Source organism: Rhyacophila brunnea, unplaced genomic scaffold, assembly GCF_057557595.1.
Source record: "Rhyacophila brunnea isolate RB1 unplaced genomic scaffold, BYU_Rbru_1.0 scaffold_21, whole genome shotgun sequence".
Taxonomy (NCBI): domain Eukaryota; kingdom Metazoa; phylum Arthropoda; class Insecta; order Trichoptera; family Rhyacophilidae; genus Rhyacophila; species Rhyacophila brunnea.
This window is the reverse complement of record NW_028232871.1, coordinates 22122237-22147301: the sequence shown is the minus strand read 5'-3', so window position 1 is coordinate 22147301 and position 25065 is coordinate 22122237. Positions and strand designations below refer to the sequence as shown.

Sequence of the window (25065 nt, the reverse complement as noted above, 5' to 3'; positions counted from 1 at the left end):
TCATTCACTGAATTGTTTACCCTATATTTTATGGAGACTAATAATAACTTCTATTTTCTACATACTAAATTATCAACCTCCACTTTTTGACAGGACGGCATACAGTTATATAGGCACGTAGATAATAATTTTAAGGCCGTAGACAGGAATGAACGTTTGATGGCCCAAATATAGTACAATAGTATGTATGTAATTAAAATTAGGGTACAAGTCGGTTATCCTGGATACAGCGGCAAAGACATTTTGAAAATAGCCTATATACTGGATTATTTGTTAGGATTACCTAATCTAACTTAAACTAACCCAAACTAACAAATAATCCAGTATATCGGCTATTTTCAAAATGTGTTTGCCGCTGTATCCAGGATAAACATATAGAACAAAAGTTAGTGAAGTGGAAGTTTGTCGAGGCTGTTTTGATCGGGTTAATTTGTCTTTGAATAATATTGTGACTAGAAATTTTAACAATTCTTATTATTTTTAACATTGTATATTGTTCATAATTTTTGCGACTACCACGTGAATAGACGATTTTTTTTTACTTATAACATTTTAAACACTTAACATAAATATGGATAAATTGTACAGTTACTAGACAAAGATTAAATTTGATGTGTGTCAGAAGTATCTTAGGCATTTTTGCGCGTATGCTTTCTTTATATTATTATGAAACTATATTTATTTTAAAATCGCTTTATAAAAGGTAGGTACGTCAAAACAGTAATAAATATCTGAAATAATTACACAACACTATTTCAGAAAGTGGAGGTTGATATATGTAGTCCATTGACATATGCTCCAATATCGCAAACAAAAATTATTGACAGCAGAATTAACACAGTTTTTGTCTTCGTACCTGGCGAACCTTTATTTTCAATGTATGTGTGTGTGTATGTCAGTGGCGAAGGGTGGAGGTAGGCTGTTAAGATTCGCTATAAATAGTGCACACTAAACTTTTTTAGTCATATGTATTTGTTTTTATTGAATTAAGACTACAATTTACAGATGGTGTTAGTTAGTTTTTAAAAATCAATTAAACCATGCCTAAACGAAACCATAATAGATTTGGTCTAATTTGGGCAATGCGACAAAATTGTGCACACTTTTTCATTCATAGTTATTCGTTTTCGTTGGATTAAATATACATATTACACATATTGTTGGTTAATTTTTTTAATTCATTAAGCCCTGACTAAACCAAACTATAATAAATAAAAAATATTATTCTATTTACAAAATATTCAAAGTTATGTATGATTTAATTGCATACTTTTAGATATTTTAGAAATAGACATGTATTTTTTGACTATTATCTATTATGGCTTGGTTTCTAATGGTTTAATTGAATTTTAAAAACTAACCAACACTATCTGTAAATTGTAGTCTTATTTCAATGAAAACAAATATGTATGTGTGAAAAAGTTTAATGTGCACTGTTTATGGCGGATCTTAACAGCCTACCTCCACCCTTCGCCACTGGTGTATGTATTTTTTAATCTATGCAAGTACTGTTTCAAAAATAGTTCGATTTATTTCCGCGTTAGCAGCATATGTCGATAAAGTCTTGTCAAATATTCATTTTATTTACAATCGATTCGTTAATATACAAAAATACAAGATTAAATTTAAATAACTAGCCTAAAAATTATTAAATAATATTTTTAATAGAAACGCTAATCGTTTTTTGCGATAAATTAAGTCTGAACCGAGATGTTTCGATTTTAATTGCATGCTTTCTAACCTCTAAATCGATGTTTTTTAAATTTGAAAAAAAAGATATAAGGATATAATAAATTCCAATTAACGTTTAGCGTTTCCCTAGGTAATAGATTTACGTACATTTTTATCGTAATTTTGATAATAAATCTTATGTCATTCATTCTTACCACCCGATAGAAATGTACCGAATTTGACACGTATTTTTGGTATATAGAACTCCACGATACATCTTAATTTTTTATTTTATTTTTCTCATTACTTTTGAATATATATTTACCGATTAATAAACTTTTCTAGCTATTTTTCGATAACAACTTTACCTAGAGACATCACCTTAAAGAAAAACCAACTTTTTTGTTAATGATCATATCGATCTGATACCTTTACTAATAGATTCATAATGGATGGTTCCCAGACAGATATAACTTTGGTGTTGTCAATCTACTTATCAAGATAATAGAACTCAAATGTCGCTTTAGTGTGCGTTGTTGAGGATAGTCAAGTGGGGGGGGGGCTTCAGGTTGGCTGCTGAACATAGCCAGGGTCAGACGAGTACATCACAAACAATAAAAGACAGATTCTTATTAATGACTTATTTTTTATTTCTCTCTATATACATTATAATAGTGTATAAATAAATATCTACAAAAATCAATTTAACGATGTGGATTTCATGTTTGTGCTAAATTATACAATAAATTATACACTTAGCTAACGTAATAATTATGAATAGGTATGTCATATTGGAACTAGGAAAGTTAAGAGAATATTGCCAGTTTAATTGCTGAACAGTCTCATTTTGTTAACAAGCACGAATAAATAGGATTTTGTAATTGTCTAAATGAGTAAATTTTAACCTAACAAACGCTGTGTCAGCTGATAAAAATTTCCAAGATATTAAATTTCCCAATTGTTATGTAAGCTTGATGGAATATTTCTTCACAGATTGGTCTTGTAACATAAATTGTGAAGTAATTAAATCAATACAGGTGAAACGGTAAGAATTTCATTGCCAGAAAACAAGATATATTTCCGTTTAAATTTCCAGTACAGCTGCAATATCATAGATCGTTTATATAACGCACTAGAAAATTTAACCTAGTCTGTAGAATGCGAAGGACAAAGATTCTTTGGAATAGTACGATAGTACAGGTTGATTTATATTATTACATACCATAAAACGGTAGAATAAATATGTAATGCATTACAGATACTGATGACAAAATTGGTTCACTTATTAATTATAAACAAATATTGAATTCTGTCAATTATTATGTACAATAATATCTACAGTTTTGGGAGTACGGTAATGATTCATGACAATTAGAAGAAAAGTTTTTGAGCAATTTATACAAATAGCACATTTTTTCTTACTATTATTAATAGCAAGAGCCGTGAATCAGGTTAAAAACGAGGAAATATAAATATATACAAGAAAAAATTGATTCCATAATAATTATCTATGTACATTTCTAAATAAAATATTTCATATAGGTATGATATCTGTGAAGCATTCTAATAAAATGTCACATTGAATTCTAAATGTTATGAATATTTTTTATTCTCATTCATAGATGCAGTACATTACAGTATAGGTATTAATAAAACCATTCACCGAAGAAACTGCGCAAGATATTAATTTATTGAATGTATAAATATTTAAAAAAAAAAAATCATGCCGTCTATTGGAAATTTTCATTACATACAAAAAAGTTATTTGAAAATAGAATACTGTAAATTTTATTAAAAATGGAGTGCTGGATGGAGAACAATACATTTATAAAAATCTGAAAACATTAGATATAAAAGAAAATATGATCAAATATGTATAAGCGTATAAATTTCAATGAACAATAGACATCAAATAATTCCTTGATACTCACTAATAATTTAGAGTTGAATAATATGTAAGTATTATAGAATAATTTTCATCATAATAATATATGCACATGCATTCAAAAAATGGCAACATTCTATATTATCAGTTAGCAACATTAAGTCGATATCTTATATAGTTTTAATCCATTTGTAATCTGTAAAATAATCTGTTTTTGCCATAGTAGTATGTAGATATGTATGAATGCTTGTAATGAAAACATTAAATAGATGACATGCGATTCTAAATAATTTAAACAATGTATTTGTATAATAGGATGAGTTGTAATATGTATAGTCTTGATATAGTCCGGGATGCATGGAATGTCGCTAATCACTAAACGCTAATAAACTGTTTTAGTGTTTATTGGAGAATGCATGTGTGCATGCAACAGATATTCTAAAAATCTGACAGCAGTCATATTTTAATAAGAAATTAAATAAATAGTTTTTAATTTTGTTCAGTTGTTTCTGAAAAAGAAAAAATATTTTGAGTATTGGTTATATAGGCAAGCATGAAAGAGTAGCAGCATTAAATAAGTCAAAATATACTATTCACACTGTTGACATCTACCATGTAAACAGACACCATGTTAATAATATACAAATTTAATTGTCAATAAAAAAATATACAAATGACACTGTAGGTATACTGTATCTGTAATATGTCCATTTACTCAATTAGCTACTGATAAAGCAACCATTAAATTATTTAAAGTTTACATGAACTATTAATTTCTAATTATTTAATTTATATAATGTTGTTTTCTAATCATTGTCGATTAAAAAATATTTTAATAACGAATGAATTTTAAAAAAATGGCAATAATTTTGATCGCAGAATGCAGCATTGCCATCATTAAGATTTTCGTATGTCATTTTATTTTTAGTCATTATTTCAATTTAACATAACGTCGACATTCTATGCATGTGGGCCTTAGATATCATACAGTTTTGTTTTAGTGTTTGTATGTTAATTATTGGCATGCAAACATTGTAGCAAAAATACTCAGAAAGAACTCGTGGTAGAGACAATGACATACCTACTTAACTCTACAGTAATACTAAGCTTTTATATCAATATAACATTAATTTATAACAGGATTATAATATATGAAAAAACAATCTACACAAATGGAAAATAACCCTTAATTTTATCTATTGAGGTACATTCTACATATTTACAGATTACATTTATTATTATATGAGTGTAAATATAACTTTTAAAAAAATCCCAGAAACATTTACGACAGCAGTCAAAATTGCTATAGGTACATTATAATATTTCATAAACTATACGTATAAAGGTACATCATCATTATTAGACATGAGTTATTTCAAAAGTATAAATTACGTCTTCACTTTATACGTTTTGTGTAACACTTACTCATGCATTCTTTGTAAAGGATTCAGAATTCGAAAAACAACGTTCTGTTATAAATATAATTATTTTGTAATGTTAATAAAAAAAAATGTCCTAAACAGTAAGGGAAATCACATATAATCAGCGGTTCGGTTCGCTCACAATAAAATATATTATTTTCTACAGATTATTCAAGCTTCCTCTATAAATCTCATGAACATAATGACAAATTACCACTTGAGCTAAGCGGAGCATAATTTAGTGGAGGTAACTAGGAGTTTGTGATTTGACCATTTTCATTTCTGGAGATTTTCCGAAATTAAGAATATTTGTTTTCTCGACAATTCGAGATTGATTTTTTGATTCCTTGATTCTTTTCGAATATTTTTTAGTCTTTTCAGTCAATTTTTTTTCTCATTCCTGAAATACCAATCAGAATGATAAGATGAAAACTTGTTTTTATTGTTTTTCTAAAAACTTCCGGTCAAAAATTTTATTCACAGGGAAAATTTAAAAAATTCTATTCAGAATGAAAGTCGAGCTTTTTTTTTATTGCTTTTATAAAAAGTCCAATCAGCAGTTTAGCCTAGTATCAATAGAATTTTGTCTCAAGAATGAAATGAGAATTCTCAACCACGACCTCTAGAAGTAGCAGACTTTTTACGAGAAGTTAATATTTAATAATTGTTAGCCGTTTCCCTAACCCATTGGATCTTTGGTCTAAAACAGTGATGCACAACCTTTTAATCACAGGGGCAAATTTACGTATTTGTTAAATTGTTCACAGACCCAAATACTTAACGGTGAAAAATAATATTTATTTGTAAAATTCACATTATCGATATATCCACAAACAAGAGGGTGTAATACCAATTTATATATTTTTCATATACACTGAACTCTCCATTTACATGGTAGATACGTGCCACACGATACCGTGTTATAAAAACGTGTAAAAAAAAGTATACACTAAAATACTTCAAAAAATCAAAGGTAACAAAAATTATTCACCATGTTTAAACACATTCTGGCCAAATTGGTCTCCAATATGCATCCAGAGTAGATGGCATTGCACCGTGTTATTTCGTAACTGTGTATTGTTAAAAAAAACCGTGTAAAGAGTTCAGTGTAATATGTGAACTTTTTTAGATATAGTTGACTATTAGATATACATAAGACTTTCTTTTTGTATATTTCATTTGTTGGTGGACCATAACAAATGGTATGGTAGCCGTACGCATCACTGATCTAGATCAAACACATAAAAAATCAACATGTAATTTTGGCAGATGTGGGATTTGAACCAGCACGGAGATGAATGCTTTGCAACAACTACACTGCGGGGTTTTATAATAAATTATACAATGCATCTTCGGGTTATTTCATTATATACATTGAATATCTTTGTGGTGTCAGGCACTATGAGTCAGCGAAAATCAAATCGCAGCGGTTGGGAGTTACTTTCCATAAAGCAAATATAAAGCTAGCATCTCTTACGCCATAACCACCCGCATGGCTGTAAAGTTGTAATACGGTAAATAATGGTTTGAAAATCTTTCAATCCAGGTTTGATCGAATATAGTCAATAAACCGATGTATAATATACAATAGTGTCCAATATTATCATGAGTACATGACATTGACATCATAGGCCGGAATGAAAATGCTCTCAGAGAAAAATTTGTGGACTTCGACGAAAAGGTAAAGCCGGATGAACCTAAAAAAAGTTTTCAAGATGTGACGACGTCTTGGGCGAGCTTTTCCGAATTCTCGTGGAGCTCCAGGATTCTGCGGACCCGGTCGAGAATCTCTGCATTATAGCATAGCAGTTATGATTAATATTTTAATGCTGACGATGTCACTATCATGTATACGAGTCTCCTTTGGCACCGCTGCCATTAGCAACGTCGTGGTCTTTAATCTCACGAACATTTACATAAACATCAAATTGCTATTTGACAATCCGTCGTGCAATGGGAAATAGGATATTTTTCTCCGATATAAATAAATAGGTACTGGGAATGTTCTATTTCAAAATAATTTCTGTGATGACTTCTACAGGCATAGGCTGGACAATGGACATGACATCGTAGGTGGGCTCTTTCTTCATCTCCTTTTCGAGTTTGTCCTGCGAGGATTCTTCTCCACTGACTGTCTTGTCCATGAAATGTATTGACACGTGTTTTCTAAGCTCCGTTTTTAGTCTAAAGCCTTCCGGACAAATGGTACACCTGCAAATAAGTTCCGCATTAAATGGCGATATCTGTTTTGTTATTATTACAATTATAATGAAAGTCAAGTTTAGACAGTTGGCTGGCCGACTCGAAATAAAAGCAATTCACCTGGTTCACCTTTATCCACATTGAAAGTAGACGTGTGTACATACTAAGCGTTCTCAAATTTTTTTACATCTCGCACAACCTCATTGATGGATTTGGTAACGCGCCTGGTTATCAACCCAAAGGTTGGTAGTTCGATGTTGACAGTGAGACCCTAATACTACAAGATTCTAAGTGTTTATTTTTGACAAAACAAACATGACAATAAAGTTGCATTTTTAACTGCCTAATTGTTACTTTTGTTTTGCCAAAAATAAACACTCGGAACCTTGTAGTTCTGCGCTTGCGAGAAGGTATCTTTTGTTTTACGTTGCTCATCATTTATTCATCAAGTCCACGGCAAAATTGCAGTGCAGCGCGTAAAAAAGTTTAACTAAAAAAAATCATTTATTACCTATACATTTTGTCCCCTAAATGTGACCTGGTGTGTTTGACGAGGTCGTTGCTCTGCGTGAAGGCTCTATCGCAGAACTCACACTTGTAAGGCTTCTCACCCGTGTGTATCCGGTAGTGCCTCTTCAGATGGTCTTTGCTATTAAATCTGGAAGACCACACATCACATTAATTACTATGAAAAAATTTGAATTAGCCTAATTATTAAATTATTATTATTATAAAAAATCCTTAAATTAGCCTAATGACAAAGACTGACAATCTTGATAGATTCCAGATAATTATTAATTTGAAATAACGAAGAGTTTAAGCCTCTTTGCAGTCCTGTTATGATGTTTCGTTATTATGTACATTATGAAATATGCGAATTTTATGATCGGTCGTTTAATATTTAAAATTGGTTCGGTGCTTTTGGTTGCCTATCTATATACAATAATTGACATGGTCTGACCTTTCGCAAGCAGCCGTTGTTTATGTTTATATGATGTCAATGCATTGCTTTCTATGCAAGTCAATGTTTTTAATGAATCAAAAATAAATTTGATGAAACTGTGTATTATTGTGCTAGAATGTCATCATTATTTCAAATTAATACGATATTTTAAATTAAAACTACATTATATTTTTTATATTTTGGCTCACGCGTCATAGCAGCCATAGAGAAACTACAAACCCCCTCCCCTTTCAGACATCATTTTATGTCCAACCTCTTCACACCACATAGGATGACGTGTCGACTAAAATATAGTTAATACATTACAATACGTTAGTATAATACATTCTTATCAAAATTTGGAATATGTACACAATTGCAAGTCGATAGCTTCCACTGGTGACAATAAAATTACATATTTCTGCATTGATAGTAGCAGCCACAGTGAGGTTACGTAACAATATTATATTCAGCAGGTCTACCATTCAACCCGTTCCTGCATTAATGCAGAAATTTTCGTATTACATACTCAGATACCCACTTCCGCGCTACTGCGTTTTTACACACTGCTAGCGCGGACATACATGAGAATCATTTTTTTCGTTGTTGTCTACAGTATTTAGAAGTGCAAGCAGTGTTCGAAATGGAATATTTTACGAATTGGAATGCTCAACAATACGTATTCTAAAAATAAACCCTTTTGATCTATTTGTTATATAAACTATGTGCCATTCCATTCGATTCCGGTCCAATGGTGCAATCCAAGCCTTGGTGGTAGGTACATCACGTAACATCACTCTCAATTAACCAGTAGTCCTCAAGTTTGATTTTTACTCTTCCTACAGTGCATACATATGTACACACGTGAGTTCAAACAAAAGTTACACAGTTTGAGATTTCCTGGATGCTATAAAAATGAGCTATTTACGACTAATATTTTGTCAACACATTTGACAAATTCACACGAACCGTGTGGTTGTGTCAGCTATGTTAGGCATTGAGCGTATGACATAAGTGGACTCAATATAAGTACAAAGATTCATTGTATTTTTTTTACTACTTATACTCTTCTACATTTCACAACCGGTGTTCCATTATTTTACACTTCCCAACCCTTTTTGTTTGAAAGAATTACTTCGAATGAATAAAAAGCTATGATTTTATTTCGAAATATATTTGAAAATTTGATTATGTACATGTTTTGCGCAAAAACATCGGGTGCCAAAGTGTTGACATAACACTTAGCACCAAAATCATGCACAATTGTGATAAAAAGGCTATGTTGTATTCTATGCATATAAAATAACACTTTTACCAGCAGTTCCGTCCTGTGTTAATTAGATAATCGCTGTCATTTTATTGTGATGTCATCCTGAGCAAGTATGACTTCAGGGTACCAACTGCCTTTTGGATAAGTAACTGAAGATAACCGGTTTACACACAGATTTCATCCAAAACACATTGGGGTTATCTCAGATCTCGGAAATATAATGAAATGGTGTTATGAAGTAGTTGTAGTTAGAATAGACCTTCAAGGATGGCTGTTCATCATTTTGTCAACGTTCATTCCCAAATTTAAATTGCAGACAGCTCAGTCTGACCACATAACCATCTTCAAAAACGTCAGTATAACATTAGCAATGCATGCGTGCATATCTTGGATAAGATGATTGGGAATTTCCTCCTGCTATGTGGTTCTGGACAATGGACCCATTCTAGGCAATGCAGACAGAGATGTCTTTACTACAGTGATTTGGTAATGTTGGGGGGGAGGGGGGGCTGACACAACATACAGAAGAAGTGTGATTATGACTACCTCATTGCGCAAACATCACATTCATGGGGTTTGATGCCGAGATGAATAAGTTTGTGCTTGGCCAACGAGTTGGTTTTGGTGAACGCCGAGCCGCACGTGTCGCAGACAAATGGCCGCGCCCCCGTGTGGGTGGACATATGCGACTGAAGTTCTCCTGAAAACAGAATTACAAAATAAATAAACTGCATGTAAAATTTATTCAGGCATGTGCTGCAACACACAAATAATTTAATCCAAAAATTAATCGGTTATGAATATAAATACAAGGTATAAGTGACATGAGGCGCCGAGTCGCTAAACTGGCTCCTGGCGATTTTTCGATAAAATGAGTTTTGAATGTACTTAGATGCTCTATCGATAGATCTATCGACTTTTCCAGTTGAGAGTTTCAAATTCCTCCCAAATTCATCAAAAAATCAAAATGAATATTGACGTGAGTCGCCAAGCGCGCTCTTTGAAAAAATAAGGAGTTGCTAAATTGTCTCTTCTTAACCGACCAATCAGACGCCGCCATTCAAATACTGATTTCAAACGTACGGTAAAATCTCTATACAACCGCGTCAAACCGTTCGCGCCTGTGCAGTGAGAATGTCTTGATTTTGCTTCGTCTATTTGATTGTTTTTACTAATTAATAATAGATGTTTCATTAGTAAGTGTAACGGAATCTCTACCAGGAGAATCAAGGAAGCGTTTAAAAAATCCAGCTGGCTGGAAATGTAACGTGTTACGCCAAGATAAGTATTTAAAAATTGACATTCCTAACATTAATTTTTGCTATAGATGTTTCAATAATCCAGTGGTGTTTCATAATAAAATTTTTTGTTTCGTATGCTTTTTTTAATTTATGCCGTATATTGTATATTTAGCGTGATGTAATTATTATGAGATCTCTAAGTACAGATTTTTAACATATTTTGCTTGTGTCAAAAAATAATATTATTGGGACCTTTAATAATTGAACATTATTTTTTAATCACTTGATGACTTTCTAAGCGAATCCATAAGTATAATAAATTGATTTAAGATAACCGCCATAAATCTCATTATATATATTTACATAATATCTAAGTATAGTCATTATTTTATACTTTTGTATATATATTTTATTAACCTCTATCTTTACTTTTTATTTTCAAAGTTATTGATTATTGTATTTTTCATAATTTGTTGCAGATATTCATCTAAAAACTTGCCCGAGTATCCTCAGTGTAATCATGACACTAGGAACTTCAAGTGCAGTTCATTAAATGGAACTGATATTAGACATTTCCATACTGCATTTTATGAAAAGGCAGTGAAACTTGCTCAAGATACATTTATAGTGAAGTATTGTGAAGGAGTTTCAGTGATGTCACACAGTGGGGTTGAAAGAAAAAAATCTTTCAATATAAAATATTATGCCCGAAAAAGTCAAACTGGTGCTTTGGTTCCCGTATGCCAAAAAACCTTTTTGGGTATTTTAAACATTAAAAAAGGTAGAATCTAAGGTATTGTGAAGCGCTTTCAAAATAGCGCGGGAAAACTTCCCACCGAGAGAAGAGGCGGGGATAAGGCACATGCGAGTTTTATAGGGAAAAGAGCAAGTGTTGTTGCATTTATAAAGGAGTTAAAAGGTAGTGAGCCACATTACTGCCGGAATAAGACGCAGAGTCGGGTATACTTATCGGCGGAACTAAATATCATGAATGGAAGATGTATAATAGCATACATAGACTAAAACACCGCAATTAATAATTATTTATTATCTGTGGTCGATATACTGTAAAGTATATTCCGTTGAAACGATTAAACAATACATTGTGTTTTATTATGCTTTCTATGCATGTGTTATTGGGACCATCACTTATTCACATATTTGGTATACTTGTGTAATTTCTTGCTCGCTTCTCATTATTAATAAACACGATTCTTTATTCTGAAAAAATGCTTTTTTTCTATGTACATATACATACATACCTACCGCTATAAATGCTAAAAAGATGCAATGTAAAAAAGGATTTACCATGTAGTACGTAAGTATGGTTAGAAAATATTTGTTTGGCAAAATAAATTCTAAAATATCTATATTAATTGAAATAAATATGGCCCGCTACTGAACAGTCATTTCCGGCCGACCTTATTCCAGTAAGTGCCAAACTCGACTCTATTGACACGTAACGTCAAAGTGTGAGTCACAAATTTGGCTCCTTGCGACAGCGAGTGATGCAAGTGTGCTCTCCGGACAATTAAAATGCATTTATTTGGAATATTGGCGCATATAAATTGAATTTGACGTTTTAATTTACTATTCCATATAAACCGGAAACTAGAAAATAACTTAAATTACATCACACTGCCCATAACAGTTTTTCGTGATTTACTCAAAACTCAAAAAACCCCCAGGAGCCAGTTTAGCGACTCGGCGCCTCACATACATGAGTATGTAATAAATGCTTTAGGAGCAGTTTTCACATCACCCATTTAAGCGTGAAAAAGGATTAAAGAATTTATGTAACTGTTTTGAATTAAACATTTTTTTCCCAATAACTATACGAGCTATAATAACTATAATAACTATAACTAAATAAACGACCATCAAAAATTGCTGATTGCCGGCACTATTGCCAGAAAAAATGGTGAAACCAAAGAAAGGTATGACCCGACATCAGTGCCGGGAAAGTGAGGCCGATGTATTTTGTGCACACACACCGTCCTAAACAATCACATAAACAAATCAAAAATAAAAGAAGAATTTGGATCTGGTACTACATAAAATAAGCAAACGTGAAACAATAAGTACCTAATATAAGCCAGGAATTAGTTATTGATAATTATTTATTTAAAAACTTTACTAGAATGTCAGAAATTGACATTGAGTAGGTATTTGTATTTACTTTACAGGTTAATTTATTATATTGCACCAGGCCGGCCATTTTGCCGGTCACCTGTCCAAATGTGTTGATTAGAGCATGATGCCATTTCGAGGTCGGATTATATTCAGATATTATAATAAACAGAAAAGGCACAAATACGGAATAAAAGTTATGAAATTGTGTACCTAGTACCTATACCTGGATACACATAAACTGGAAATATACATATACATTATAATCATTTTTGTAATCCTATTTTTTTATAATTTCTATAACTTACGTTTTTATAATTTCTTCAATTTTCATTTTTATATCAATAAAAACACATTTACGATTTAAAAGGAAAACTTTTTTTACCATTACATTAGTGAACCTATCTTTATTTACTTGGAAGGAATATTCTCAGGCCAAGCAGTAGTAACATACAGAAGAGCCATGCCGGCCACCTCATATAGGATAATACACAGCGCGCGTGCCCGCCGGCGCTGAAAATCAACTCAAATGTAGGTCTTCCTTGCTGGCCACCAGTGACCCCTATGGCGATCAAAGTATTAATGTAAAGAAAAAGAAAGTAGATACAGTTATGAAGCAAGCAACACCGATTACTACAATACTGCCAATCACTCTTTGAGTTTTGGCAATGGAGGATACTCATACAGGAGTGGGTGTTGAACTCTTTAATTGCTCACGTTATTCCACATCCAGAAGTTTGTGCACCTTTGACAGTTGTGCTTTTCATATTTAGATTTTTATATAGTTTGGCTTCCACGTTCCATAGCTCGCTCAGGACATAAATGAACCTCATTAATAAGCTCCAATTGTCCATTTATTCATTACACATAGTGTGAATTGACAATTAGTAATAACTAATAACATTAATAATGACATGGCGAAAAAATATAATAATGTATTGTCGAATCAGCTGTTGCTACGATATTGTTGTTGTTGTTGCTAGGGGTGAGGTAGATCGGCGGCAGGTGAAACAAAGACGCACATATCAAGCACAGCGAGAAGGAAATAGATTTGTCTAGGAATTATTGCCGTATTTTTGATTACATTCGATATCGACCAATCGTGCTGCCAGAAAGTATGGGCTAATAATGGAAAAATTCGGCAGCATAGACTACTATTTTCATGTTTTGCGGAACTATTAACCGCATCATAGTGCCGTAAAAATTTGCTCGTTTACACGCGGGTCGGGGCCCTTTAGATTACATTCCATGAACTTTTGTTTCAACGGATTAACGGATTGCATTTGAATATTTTGGGTTGACTAATACACCTTCAAACACTAAAAACACTGATAAAAATAAAGAACTGAAAATATTTTTTCTGGTTATTACAGCCAGAAAGTATCGGCAATAGATGGAGTACAGGCGGCCCTCGACTTTCGCATGTAATTGGTTCCTGAGAATGTGTTCGAATGTTGAATGTTCGAAAGTAAAGGGATGTAAACAAACAACAAAAAATGTACTTTAAAATATTCATTTATCAATGGGTGCGTAGTAGCAATCATTGGGTCTATTCAATACACAAGGCGCTTATGTATTGAGGTATTATAGTTACAATAGGTTAGCCGTCTAAACTGTTAAAACTGTCTATCTCGCTCTGAAAGTTAACACAGTCAAGAGTGGGACTGATAAAACATAGCACCTTTTCACAGTTAACTTATTGTAACAATTAACTGTCTCAGTACATAAATATATTAAAACCACCGTCTTTTGTATAGAATAGACCCACAGGTTTTTTCCTTATAAAGTTGTCAAGAGATAGTTGAATACCACCCTTTAACTTATTTGATAAGGTGACGGTAAGCGGAGGAGAGAGGGGCGATTGCACGGAAGCGAACAGTTTTTGCATTATCAACAAAAATCTAAATTTTAAGAAATGTATGAAATAGTGAATTGTGCGAAAGTAGAATGTTCGAAAGTCGAGAGCCGACTGTGTATATAAAATATGTCATAGAGATAAATGACGCAAGAGAAAAAAATGTTATAGATCGATAACTCTACTAAACGCCGTAAGACACAGATGACAAATAATTAATATTGGTTTAATGGTCACATTTATGTGAGATTGTAAGAGCACGCTTTGAAAGCCACTGATTGATTTTTCCGCATTTTTGTCAATACACTGAATTCTGAAAATTTTTGTTTAATGCACAATTTACCAATGTTTGATAAAACATAAGGTTACCTTTTATAAATGTCATTTTATAACACTTGAAACTGTAAAATATTTTATAAAATATTCTTCATAACAGATATTTAACTCAAGAGATATTCAGTATATCAAAAGGAAAAAAAGAGACATTCACCTTTGCTGACATATCTTCCGGGACAGAGTGTACAGTAAAATGTCTTTTCACCACGATGTCTCTTCAAATGTTGATTTAGGTTTGTACTGCTGTCGAACCGTTTCCCGCACGTGGCGCACAGATAAGGTTTCTCTCTCGTGTGCACTCTTAAGTGAGCATTTAATGTACTGGTTTGTGCAAAAGCTGAAAAAGAAACAAGGAAACCTCATTAGACATATTATCATCAAAGATATCAGGTATTAATAGATAGAACCATTACATAGTTCATACATAATTTGAAACACTCCAAATCTTCATCAAAAATCTTCCAAGTGGGAGTCCTTTATCCATTATAGCGGCTGTACACGTGCATGTACTTACTTAATATGTTTCTTTTAAACTATCGCGATAATAACTATTTACAGTCCAGGGGTGGTCAACCTTTTGCATACCATTCGCCAATTTTTTTCACAGACGAGTTCAGATGCGCCATACAACTCAAGCACCTTTTCTACCTTCTTACGTTCACAGTTGGGGTTGGAAAATAGGGATAGGGCCTAGGATCTGCTTCACTTACGGGAGGAAAAGGAATAACTCAATGATGCAATTAAATTAATTAATTTATGCCAGTTCAAAAACCACATGTTTATTTGGTCACCAATCTACAATAGTCAGAAATGATCTCTTGGACGAGAGGGTGATCGCTGTCGTGGACCCTGCTGATGGTGCTACAGCTGCTGGAGAATCTCGTTTGGTGAAGATAACCCTGGACCACAGTTGTTAGGTTAGTTTAGGACCAAATTTATCACCAAACATTAAAAGACTAGCGAAATCCAAACGCTCATAAGCTCACAGTGCTCCATCCCGCTCAGAGGTCTCTCTCTCTCTCTCATCATACCTAACAACTGTGGTCCAGGGTTATCTTCACCAAACGAGATTCTCCAGCAGCTGTAGCACCATCAGCAGGGTCCACGACAGCGATCACCCTCTCGTCCAAGAGATCATTTCTGACTATTGTAGATTGGTGACCAAATAAACATGTGGTTTTTGAACTGGCATAAATTAATTAATTTAATTGGGTGATTGAGTTATTCCTTTTCCTCCCGTAAACGAAGCAGATCCTACCCCTATCCCTATTTTCCAACCCCAACCGTGGACGTAAGAAGGTAGAAAAGGTGCTTGAGTTGTATGGCGCATTGAATTCGTCTGTGAAAAAAATTGGCGCATTTTATGCAAAAGGTTGGTCACCTCTAATCTAGAACATTGTTGATTTTTATACATTTTTATCAATCTACTGAATTTTGACAGTTTCATCTGGCAGCACTGCTGAAAATAGACTAATCTTTGATGAAAAATAATGCTGTGCCTTGTATGCCAAACTTAGTATATTTTAAGAAAATTGAATTTGAAATATTCGAATCATTTGGAAATCGAAGGCAAATGGACGTACTATGTATTTGAATAACAACATATCTTCTTAATAACATGCTATTTGGATCCATGTTGCCGACCGTACTACTACCATAGTATAATCGGTTCATCTTTTAATTGTTCATGCATTCTAACTATTGCAATGGTGCACGATGCGGACTCGTACTGCGACCTCGCTCATGCGCAGTGCAACAAAATAATCTGTCATCCATCAGCGCCATCTCTGTGCTGCTAACGGTACTATCATCATACTATTATAGTACAATATATATATAAATATTATTTAATTACAATTATTATGTATTTTATAGTACGGTGTTAATTTTATCATAGTAGTAAAAAGGTAGTACACTGAAAATAGTGCAAATTTTCAATAAAAAATAATATCTAAGCAGTTCGGACAAGGTAAATAATATTCCTAACCTCCCATTTTAAAAACAATCTTTTTACGCAGCAGTTATCTCTTGAATAATTGCATACATATCGAACATGGTCGTATTATTTAAGTTAGATATATAATTAGCAATTGAATAATCGTGTTCTTACGAGGCAAGTACAGTAGAACCTCGATTATCCGGATTATTTTCATTAAAAGACAAATTGGATATAATCGATACTTTGAAACGCGGTGACTCGGGACGTTATCTATCTAATAAATATGATGTTGGACGTCAACTATCTCGGATATAAAAAAAACTATTATGGAGTTCACTAATTGTTTAATGTCAGAAGATAGAAGCTCAAAGCGGAAAGTTATGAAAAAATCCGGAAATAAAGAAGTTGAAGTGTATTTTTATGTGGTTCATACAAAGACGAAAGAGTCACGTCGGTAATACAACTGATGGATCAGGGTGTTCAACATTCAAGCTTTTATATAGAAAACATATGCTTCAACAATTATTGCTAGCAGATGAAAAAAAATAAATAAAATAAAAATAAACTGTTAGTTATCAGTTTCTACAAAAAAATAAATTTAAAAGATTTTTGCTACATGGCAGCAGATAGTTGGAATTCTTTAGAAGTGTCAACTTTGCAAAAATCATGGAACAAAATTTTGAAAAGACCATTAGTAAGTTCTGGTAACGCGGTAGAACCTGCTTTAAGCAAAAATCGATAATTGACTTTTTAAGGCGATACTTCAGTGAAACGGCAAATAATTTTCAATTATAGGCGCGATGAAATTTTGGACTCGCTGTCAGTCTGAGAGCGAACGTCGAGGTGTCAATATGTCATTTTGTTTTGTGATGGCGACGGGGGTATTAATTCTTAAATCGTGTAAAGATGACTAAAAACGTTACCCATTTACTTTAAAAAGAAAACATGTCAATGAATATATTATTATTGTTAGTAATAGAACAATAAACAGAACATTAAATGGACGCATGTTGGATTTATATAACAAATTATATTTCGGTCGGCATGCGTCATTTGCACCTGCGACCCACAATCCGCGCATCGCCTAGCCACGATCTTTTAAGACCATGCCTCAACTGAGGTATAGCCTTAATAAAAAATAATTTATTATACATGTGTATGTATATTATGTAAATCTGGACAAATAAAAATTATTCATACTGAATATAAGTACTTGTCTTTCCCTGTCAATTATGATTTTTTTAGATTATCCGGATTTTTCCTTATCCTGACTATCTTCATCCCCAATTAGTCCGGATAATCAAGGTTCTACTGTACCTATTACCAGTGCAAGTGTTGCTAATGATTTATTAAAATTTCAAGTAGAAAAACTAATCTCCCGCGAATATTTAAACTATCTAAAAGATAACAGAAATATGGATATAATTGGGGGAAAATCCTGAATATAAGGGTTGCTGGTTGACCAAAGATTATATCTCAGTTCAAATCTGAATGCAAATTCTGTAGCGTAAACTTTTTTCTAGAAACACAGCACATTCTAAACATAAAAAAACACATCTAAAAATATCAATAGATGGCCGACGAAGGTGTGAAAGCTGTCACTGTCACGTGGTCACATCACAGCGCATGCGTGTTAGGATGATTCAGTATATAACTACAGCGGTTCGATGCAAGTCGCTTTACCTGTGAGCTAGTCTTTTTAACATGTACTGTATAATCTATACCAGGGGGGGGCAAACTGCGGCCCGCCGGGTATTTTTTTGCGGCCCGATATCATTAATTGTACTTCTGATAACGAATAACTTTTTATATATTTTTAAAAAAATATTGACAATAGATTAAAATTTGTTTACCAATAGTACGCGATCCATTTTCAATAGATATTGATAGTGTACTGATAGAGCTACAACTTGAGATTATTGATCTGCAGTGTGACACTGATTTAAGAGAATTGCATTGTCATGAAGAAATCTCCAAATTTTACAATGACCTTAATTCAGACAAATTCGACCAACGCAAAGATTATGCAAGAGAAATTTTCGTTATTTTTGGATCAACCTATATATGTGAACAAACATTTTCGATCATGAACCTCAATAAAAATTCTTTACGATCAAATATCTCCGATGCCCATTTACAAGCAATTTTGAGAATATCAACTACAAAATTAACACCTGAATTTAAAAAATGTAGAACAGTTTCATTCTTCTCATTATTTTTTTTGTAATGTTTATTTTTCGTGATAATAAATTGTATATATCTAAAAATGGTATTTTACTTGCGGCCCGCTGCTCATTTTGAATTCTTGAATTTGGCTCTCCAGCCAAAAAGTTTGCCCACCTCTGATCTATACTATAATTTTGATTCCGCAGAAAAAATTAAATTAGAAGTCATACTATACAAAATTCTATGCCAGATATACTATATAACTATAATGTTACGTGTACTATAATTTTTTTACATTCGTCCTATAATCAGCATAGAAAAAGACAGATGTTTTACGTATAACTCAATTTCAGTATAAACTGGACATATATTGGGCATTAATCCAATCAATATACTTAGGACTTTTTACGAGAAATGGTTGTTAGCTGTTTGCTCAACTCTTATAGGTCCACTGCCTGGATACAAACACATATTGAAAAAACCAACATGTGAAATTGATTCTGGAGCGTGATTTATACCTGTGACAGACGTATGCTATTCGTTCCACGGTAAATAGTTTATGATTACATTGTGACGTCCTACATAGAGGGGAGATTAAGTTAGGGGGTTAGGCCAACATGGCAGAAGTCTAATTATATGCTTCACAATTTATTTTAATTTCATTCTCTATGTGAACATATTTTGGATGCCACTTTTTGACACTATAATCCATGATAATCAGATGTTCCCCATCTTTTTCTATGCTTAGGCAATTGAATAACCAAGGTAATAATTCAAAAATTCTATCACAATACATTCCACTCATGGTGCCAGTCTACTGATTTAGTCAACAGGTGAGTTATCATTGGTTAATTTTGTAGGGCAAATTTGTGCAGCTTCTCATGTAGTAGATACGAAATCAGAGGTTTTAAAAGTGTTGAATTAATAATATTTTTTTCCTAACAAATTTTATAAACATTTTTGTAGTCGGTAGAATAAATTATAAGAATAAAAATAGTAGACCTCTAAATAAGAACCTCATATTATTGATATGCTGAATTTGTGAAGTGACACCTTTTCTTGAACCTATCATATTTAGGTTCAAATTCAGTGCAAATATTTTTCAAAAAAAAATCTAATACTAAAAAACACGAAAGTGTAAACAAATATAATTTTATTCATTTTCATAAGCTAACATTACAAATTATAAGTTTAAAACATTCACAAGATGGCATGAAAGATTTCTGTTATTATTGCGTTTTTATTAAATTATAAAAAAATGACTCATAAAAGAAAGCAATTCAATGAATATTTGTCGAGGAACGTTTTTTTTTTTTAAATTTAGTACACAACAATTATGATTTAAGAAACAATTATTATAATAGCATGTATTTGACGGCAGTACGTTTTGGTCGCCGCGGAGGATTTCGGAACATTAGTGTATATAAAATTAATAATTGGTTCCTTAATTAGTGTATTGGTTTAACGGTATGCAATGTATTAGAATAACTATTATAAATTGTTTTTTTTTTATAATTTTATTTTCTTTTCTATTGATAGCTATTAATTGATAATTGATATTATTATTTGTTAACTTGATAATTATTATATTGAGGGTTTCTTATATCCATCGACCGTGTTAGTCTGATCAACGAGTTCAGGCAATACACAATTCATATAAATCTTGTCACTTGTGATGTGAAGAGTAATATTGTTTTTATTATTCAATGAAATAGGTTCTTACCTCAATATATGTTTTACTTGAGTTAAATAATTACTAATAAATGCCTAAGGTGATTCCATTCAATTCAACTCGGCATTAAATATATTAAATTCTAAAAGTTTTGTACTATTTCATTTGAGTCGTTTTATGTGATCCTGGTTTCGCCTTTCGACATCGTCAGGATGCGCACTCCTCAAATATACACTGACAACGAAAGCAGCTAATTCTCACTTAACAATAAATTAATACAATAAAGTAAGGTAAAAACTTTATCACCTACCTATTAAGTCAAAGTGCACAATGAAAAATTTAACAAACAATTAATTATGAATAGTTGAATTGTGGCAATATGAAAAAAAAAGATTTTACCACAAACCATCTGAAAAATACATACATCATAAAACATATACGTGATTTTGTGCCCCAAAACACTTATTTTATTATTATTTTGACGATTAGGAAAATTATGACACATGTTTCAGTGGCCATTACTATGACAGCATTCGAAAACGTATTTTACTTTAAATTTTCTACAAATTTACTATTTGTGACATAAACCACTTAAGATCGATAATAAATAGACCTTGAAAAATAATATTATTTTGTTTCTATTGATAATGCCAATAAACATACTCCTGGATACGTCCCTTTGAAAATAACAAAACATGGCGACCCAGGTACATAAAAACTGTATTAAGCCCAACCAAGTAGGTATTTATCAAAATAATTAAAGTCCACCTATATTTTATCTAAACTGCTCAAGTCCAAAATATTTTTTTTTATAAATGTTGCACCGAACGAATACCTTTAGGACTTCTTTGTAGCCATCGTGGTTATAAGATTCAATTATCTTACAATATCTCACATGCTGCAACCATTTGTATTACAAGATAATAAATAATATAATATAACTACATTTTTCTCAGTTTGACATTCACTGGTATTTTATGATGTTTGATTTGTCAACACAAATTATAACACCTGGTCTACGTTATGTGGTCTTGCCAATTTGATTGTTACTGCAATGCGAGTAAAGGTCATTTTTCTATGAGTTAAAATACTGTTCGCGACGGATAAAATTTTGGAAAAAAAAGACGTCCTCACCCGTTGAAATTCACAAGCCTACTAAGGTTAGAAATGAGAAATTAGAAAAACTATATGAATTAATCGATCAAATGGTCTCTTTTTGTTAATTTTGCAAAATAATTATATATCTAAATTGTCTGAAAATAGGATAAATACATGAAAACGTACGACGTGTTTTGGTAATATAGCGTCACTAATTGTACCGAATTTATAGGGTTTTATTTATTTTTTCATTGTTAATTATTATTTATAGTATTACGGAAATGTTATATTATAATAAAAAAATATTTTTATTGTGCAGTATATATTATTTTGTGAGAAAAAATCATTCAAAATTGGCTGATGTATACAACTAAAATGGCTTTAAAATCTTTATTTTTCTGAAATTAAAAAAAGTACGTGAGTTAATCAATGAAATGTATTGTTTTACCCATTTCTTTCATACAATATATACCTGCAAAACTATTATTAAGTTCAAAAATTCACTGTGGCGCGAAAACAGGACCGACTATTTGTCATTTATTTTAAAAATTAAAGCGAATCAGAAAATTTTAATGACACAAAAAGTGTTATTTGAATATTATTTATTAGATTTTAAATAAATAAAGTGTTTATTATGTGTCAATTCGTGTTAAACGTCCTTGCCATTTCCACGATTCTGAGAAGACAGGAAAAAACGGGTCCAATGGCCTTAACCACAATAAATATTAAGAAGTGGTAGACATTGTTTGAGATAGGAAATCGGAAATGCCAACATAGCAATGTGAATATCTGTGCAGTTTACTAACTTAACCATATGAATACATGTGCAACACAATACCTTTACTGCAAACAGGACAGAGGTGCGGTTTAACACCTTTATGTTTGTTAATATGTTCCATGAGCTGTCTCTCGAGGGTAAATGATTTTGTACACTGGTTACATTTGTATGGTCTGTTATCTTCATGAGTTCTCTCATGTCGCTTGAGATGGCTGGATTTCTTGAAGATCTTACCGCATATATGGCAAGAGAGGATTCTATTCTTTACGCGGTGCTTTCTCATATGCGCCGATAGGGAGTGGCTGGAGTCGAACGACATTGTACATTGAGTGCAATTATGCTTTTCGTTCTCGGCTTTAATATCCAATTCCTCCTGCTTGACGAGCATTTCGTCCGTTTCTCCATTTGGAAGAACCACGGCGGGAGGATGGGTGATCACATGGCTCAATAGAAGGCTTTCTCTTTTGAATCGCTTCTGACAGACAGAACATTCGAAAGGCTTTAGCTCAGGATTGTGAATTTTTATGTGCCTTTCGAGTTTCGACGCCCTATCAAAAATCCTATGACAGACTTCGCATGGATGAATTTTTGTAGTCTCTTTCATGTGCATTTTCATGTGCCGTGATAGTTTGCTAGGTTTCGGAAATATCTTCGCGCATATTTTGCATTCGTGTTTACCGTTTAAGTTCCGTTTGGATATTTTTTTTTTGACTTTTAGCGGTTCGTAATCAGACCCTCTGAAATCGTCGTCGGCGTCGAGAAAATCTAGCTCCGCTTTAATGTCGTCTGGTTCCTGTTTTATTTGAATCATGGGTTCAGTCTTCATCACGGCTAGACTGAATATTTTCCGGAGCTCCTCGTCGGATTGCTCCGACCGCTTCTTGAACTCGAAAGCATTCGTCAAGTGGGATATGCAGGCCTTGCACAATTGTTCTGGCAGGCCATCGTTGTTGTTTATCTGTAAACAATACCGAGGATATAACTTTTTGAGTTAGGACTTTGACGTTGGCAAAACGAAAAGTCCCTTTATTTATATTTACCTGAATTGTTGTGCACGACGATAACATTTCACCGATTACAGGTACATTGACAAAATTAGTGAAACTATTATTTGGCGCGTTATCATCCCGATCCATGCAAGTTCTGCAATAGCTAGCCGGATCGCCCCTTAATTCAATGAGAGCATCCATTATAAGTATATTTTTCTACAACAAATTACTGAAATCGACGAGAACTAAAAAGAAACTGACGTAAAAATAATAAAATGCCCATAAATTCAAAATGCCACATTGACCACAATATAAAACAACTCTGCGTATACTTCAGTACTTCACAGTTTTCTTCTTTTTCTTTATATGTATGGTGGTTAGACGCATTTCAAAATTCGAACTACATAATTAATTAGCGTACAAGGGATACTATCCATGATAATATTATTATTATTTTATAATAAATTATGTCAGAGCTATATTATTTATTGATTACATGAAAATTCATTCGTTAGAGCAGTGGTTCCCAAAGTTGACTGGGCTCCAACCCATCTAACAAAAATTTCCAATCTTGGGACCCATCTCTTTGTTATAATTGAAATATATTTGTTATATTAATTATAAGTGTTACCAATATGAATGAAAGACTGTTGAAATAAGAAACACAACTTAAATAAAAAAAATATTACTTAAATACCTACACCTGCAAGGTTTTTTTACAAAGTTATTTCAATATTTTCCGTAACTTAAGTTTATTTTAATTTTTAGGAATTATAAATAGCTGAATGAAATATCAAATTTATCACTTCCTATTTTTTTTTTAATTTATGTATACAGTGGCGAGGGCCCACTCAATATTTGCTCGCGACCCACTGGTGGGTCGCGACCCATAGTTTGGGAAACCATGCGTTAGAGTACCTAAACAGATGGTTTTGTATTTTATTTTTGAAGTTATACTTCTTTAGGCGCGTTTGGAAAATCAGATCAGAGCAAAGAGATTGACCAATCTCTTTGGATCAGAGTGTATTTTTGGAGTGTGACATGTAACACATATTCACAAAAAAATAAACGCACTCGATTGGATTCGAACCACCGATTGTTCGGTTATCATCTGAACGCACTACCTTTACGCCACAGTATGATACTCCAATCGTGACGATTATACAGTACAATATTATAGTTTAGAATTGTTCCGTTGCCTAGGCAGCGAATTTATCATTTTCGGCCATTTGCAATTCCTTACGTAAACCAGGGCTCGAAATGGAACGGAACGCACCGGAGCGCCGTTCCGGCTCGTGAAATTTGTAAAATTATCGCTCCGTCTCGTGGAAAAAATATGTTGACCGTCTAAGCTAGATAGGCCATAGAATAGAAAATCTGACACACTTATTTTTATAAAAAAAACATACGATTTGATGACTATGTAAATATCTTCAGAAAATTTGTCGAGCGCTCCGGTTCGTAAACTT

General features: G+C 32.7%; 1 protein-coding gene across 1 annotated transcript; it reads right to left on the bottom strand.

Moving 5' to 3' along the window:
- Window positions 1-5318: 5318 nt before the first annotated feature.
- On the bottom strand, window positions 5319-23926 carry LOC147070849 (uncharacterized). The gene is made up of 6 exons (XM_085948959.1): window positions 23648-23926; window positions 22668-23565; window positions 15109-15291; window positions 9939-10092; window positions 7691-7837; window positions 5319-7188 (listed from the first exon to the last, which is right to left on the bottom strand). Exons 1-6 carry the CDS (start codon window positions 23795-23797, stop codon window positions 6984-6986), a joined length of 1737 nt encoding a protein of 578 aa, XP_085805085.1. The 5' UTR covers window positions 23798-23926; the 3' UTR covers window positions 5319-6983.
- Between the last annotated feature and the right edge of the window lie 1139 nt (window positions 23927-25065).

Coding starts and splice junctions, on each gene's coding strand:
- LOC147070849 (XM_085948959.1), bottom strand. CDS start 23,797: ATGGATGCTCTCATTGAATTAAGGGGCGATCCGGCTAGCTATTGCAGA. Junction 15,292..22,667: donor CTGTCCTGTTTGCAGTAAAG/GTATTGTGTTGC, acceptor TTTCTTTTTCAG/CTTTTGCACAAACCAGTACA. Junction 7,189..7,690: donor TTAGGGGACAAAATGTATAG/GTAATAAATGAT, acceptor ACTTATTTGCAG/GTGTACCATTTGTCCGGAAG.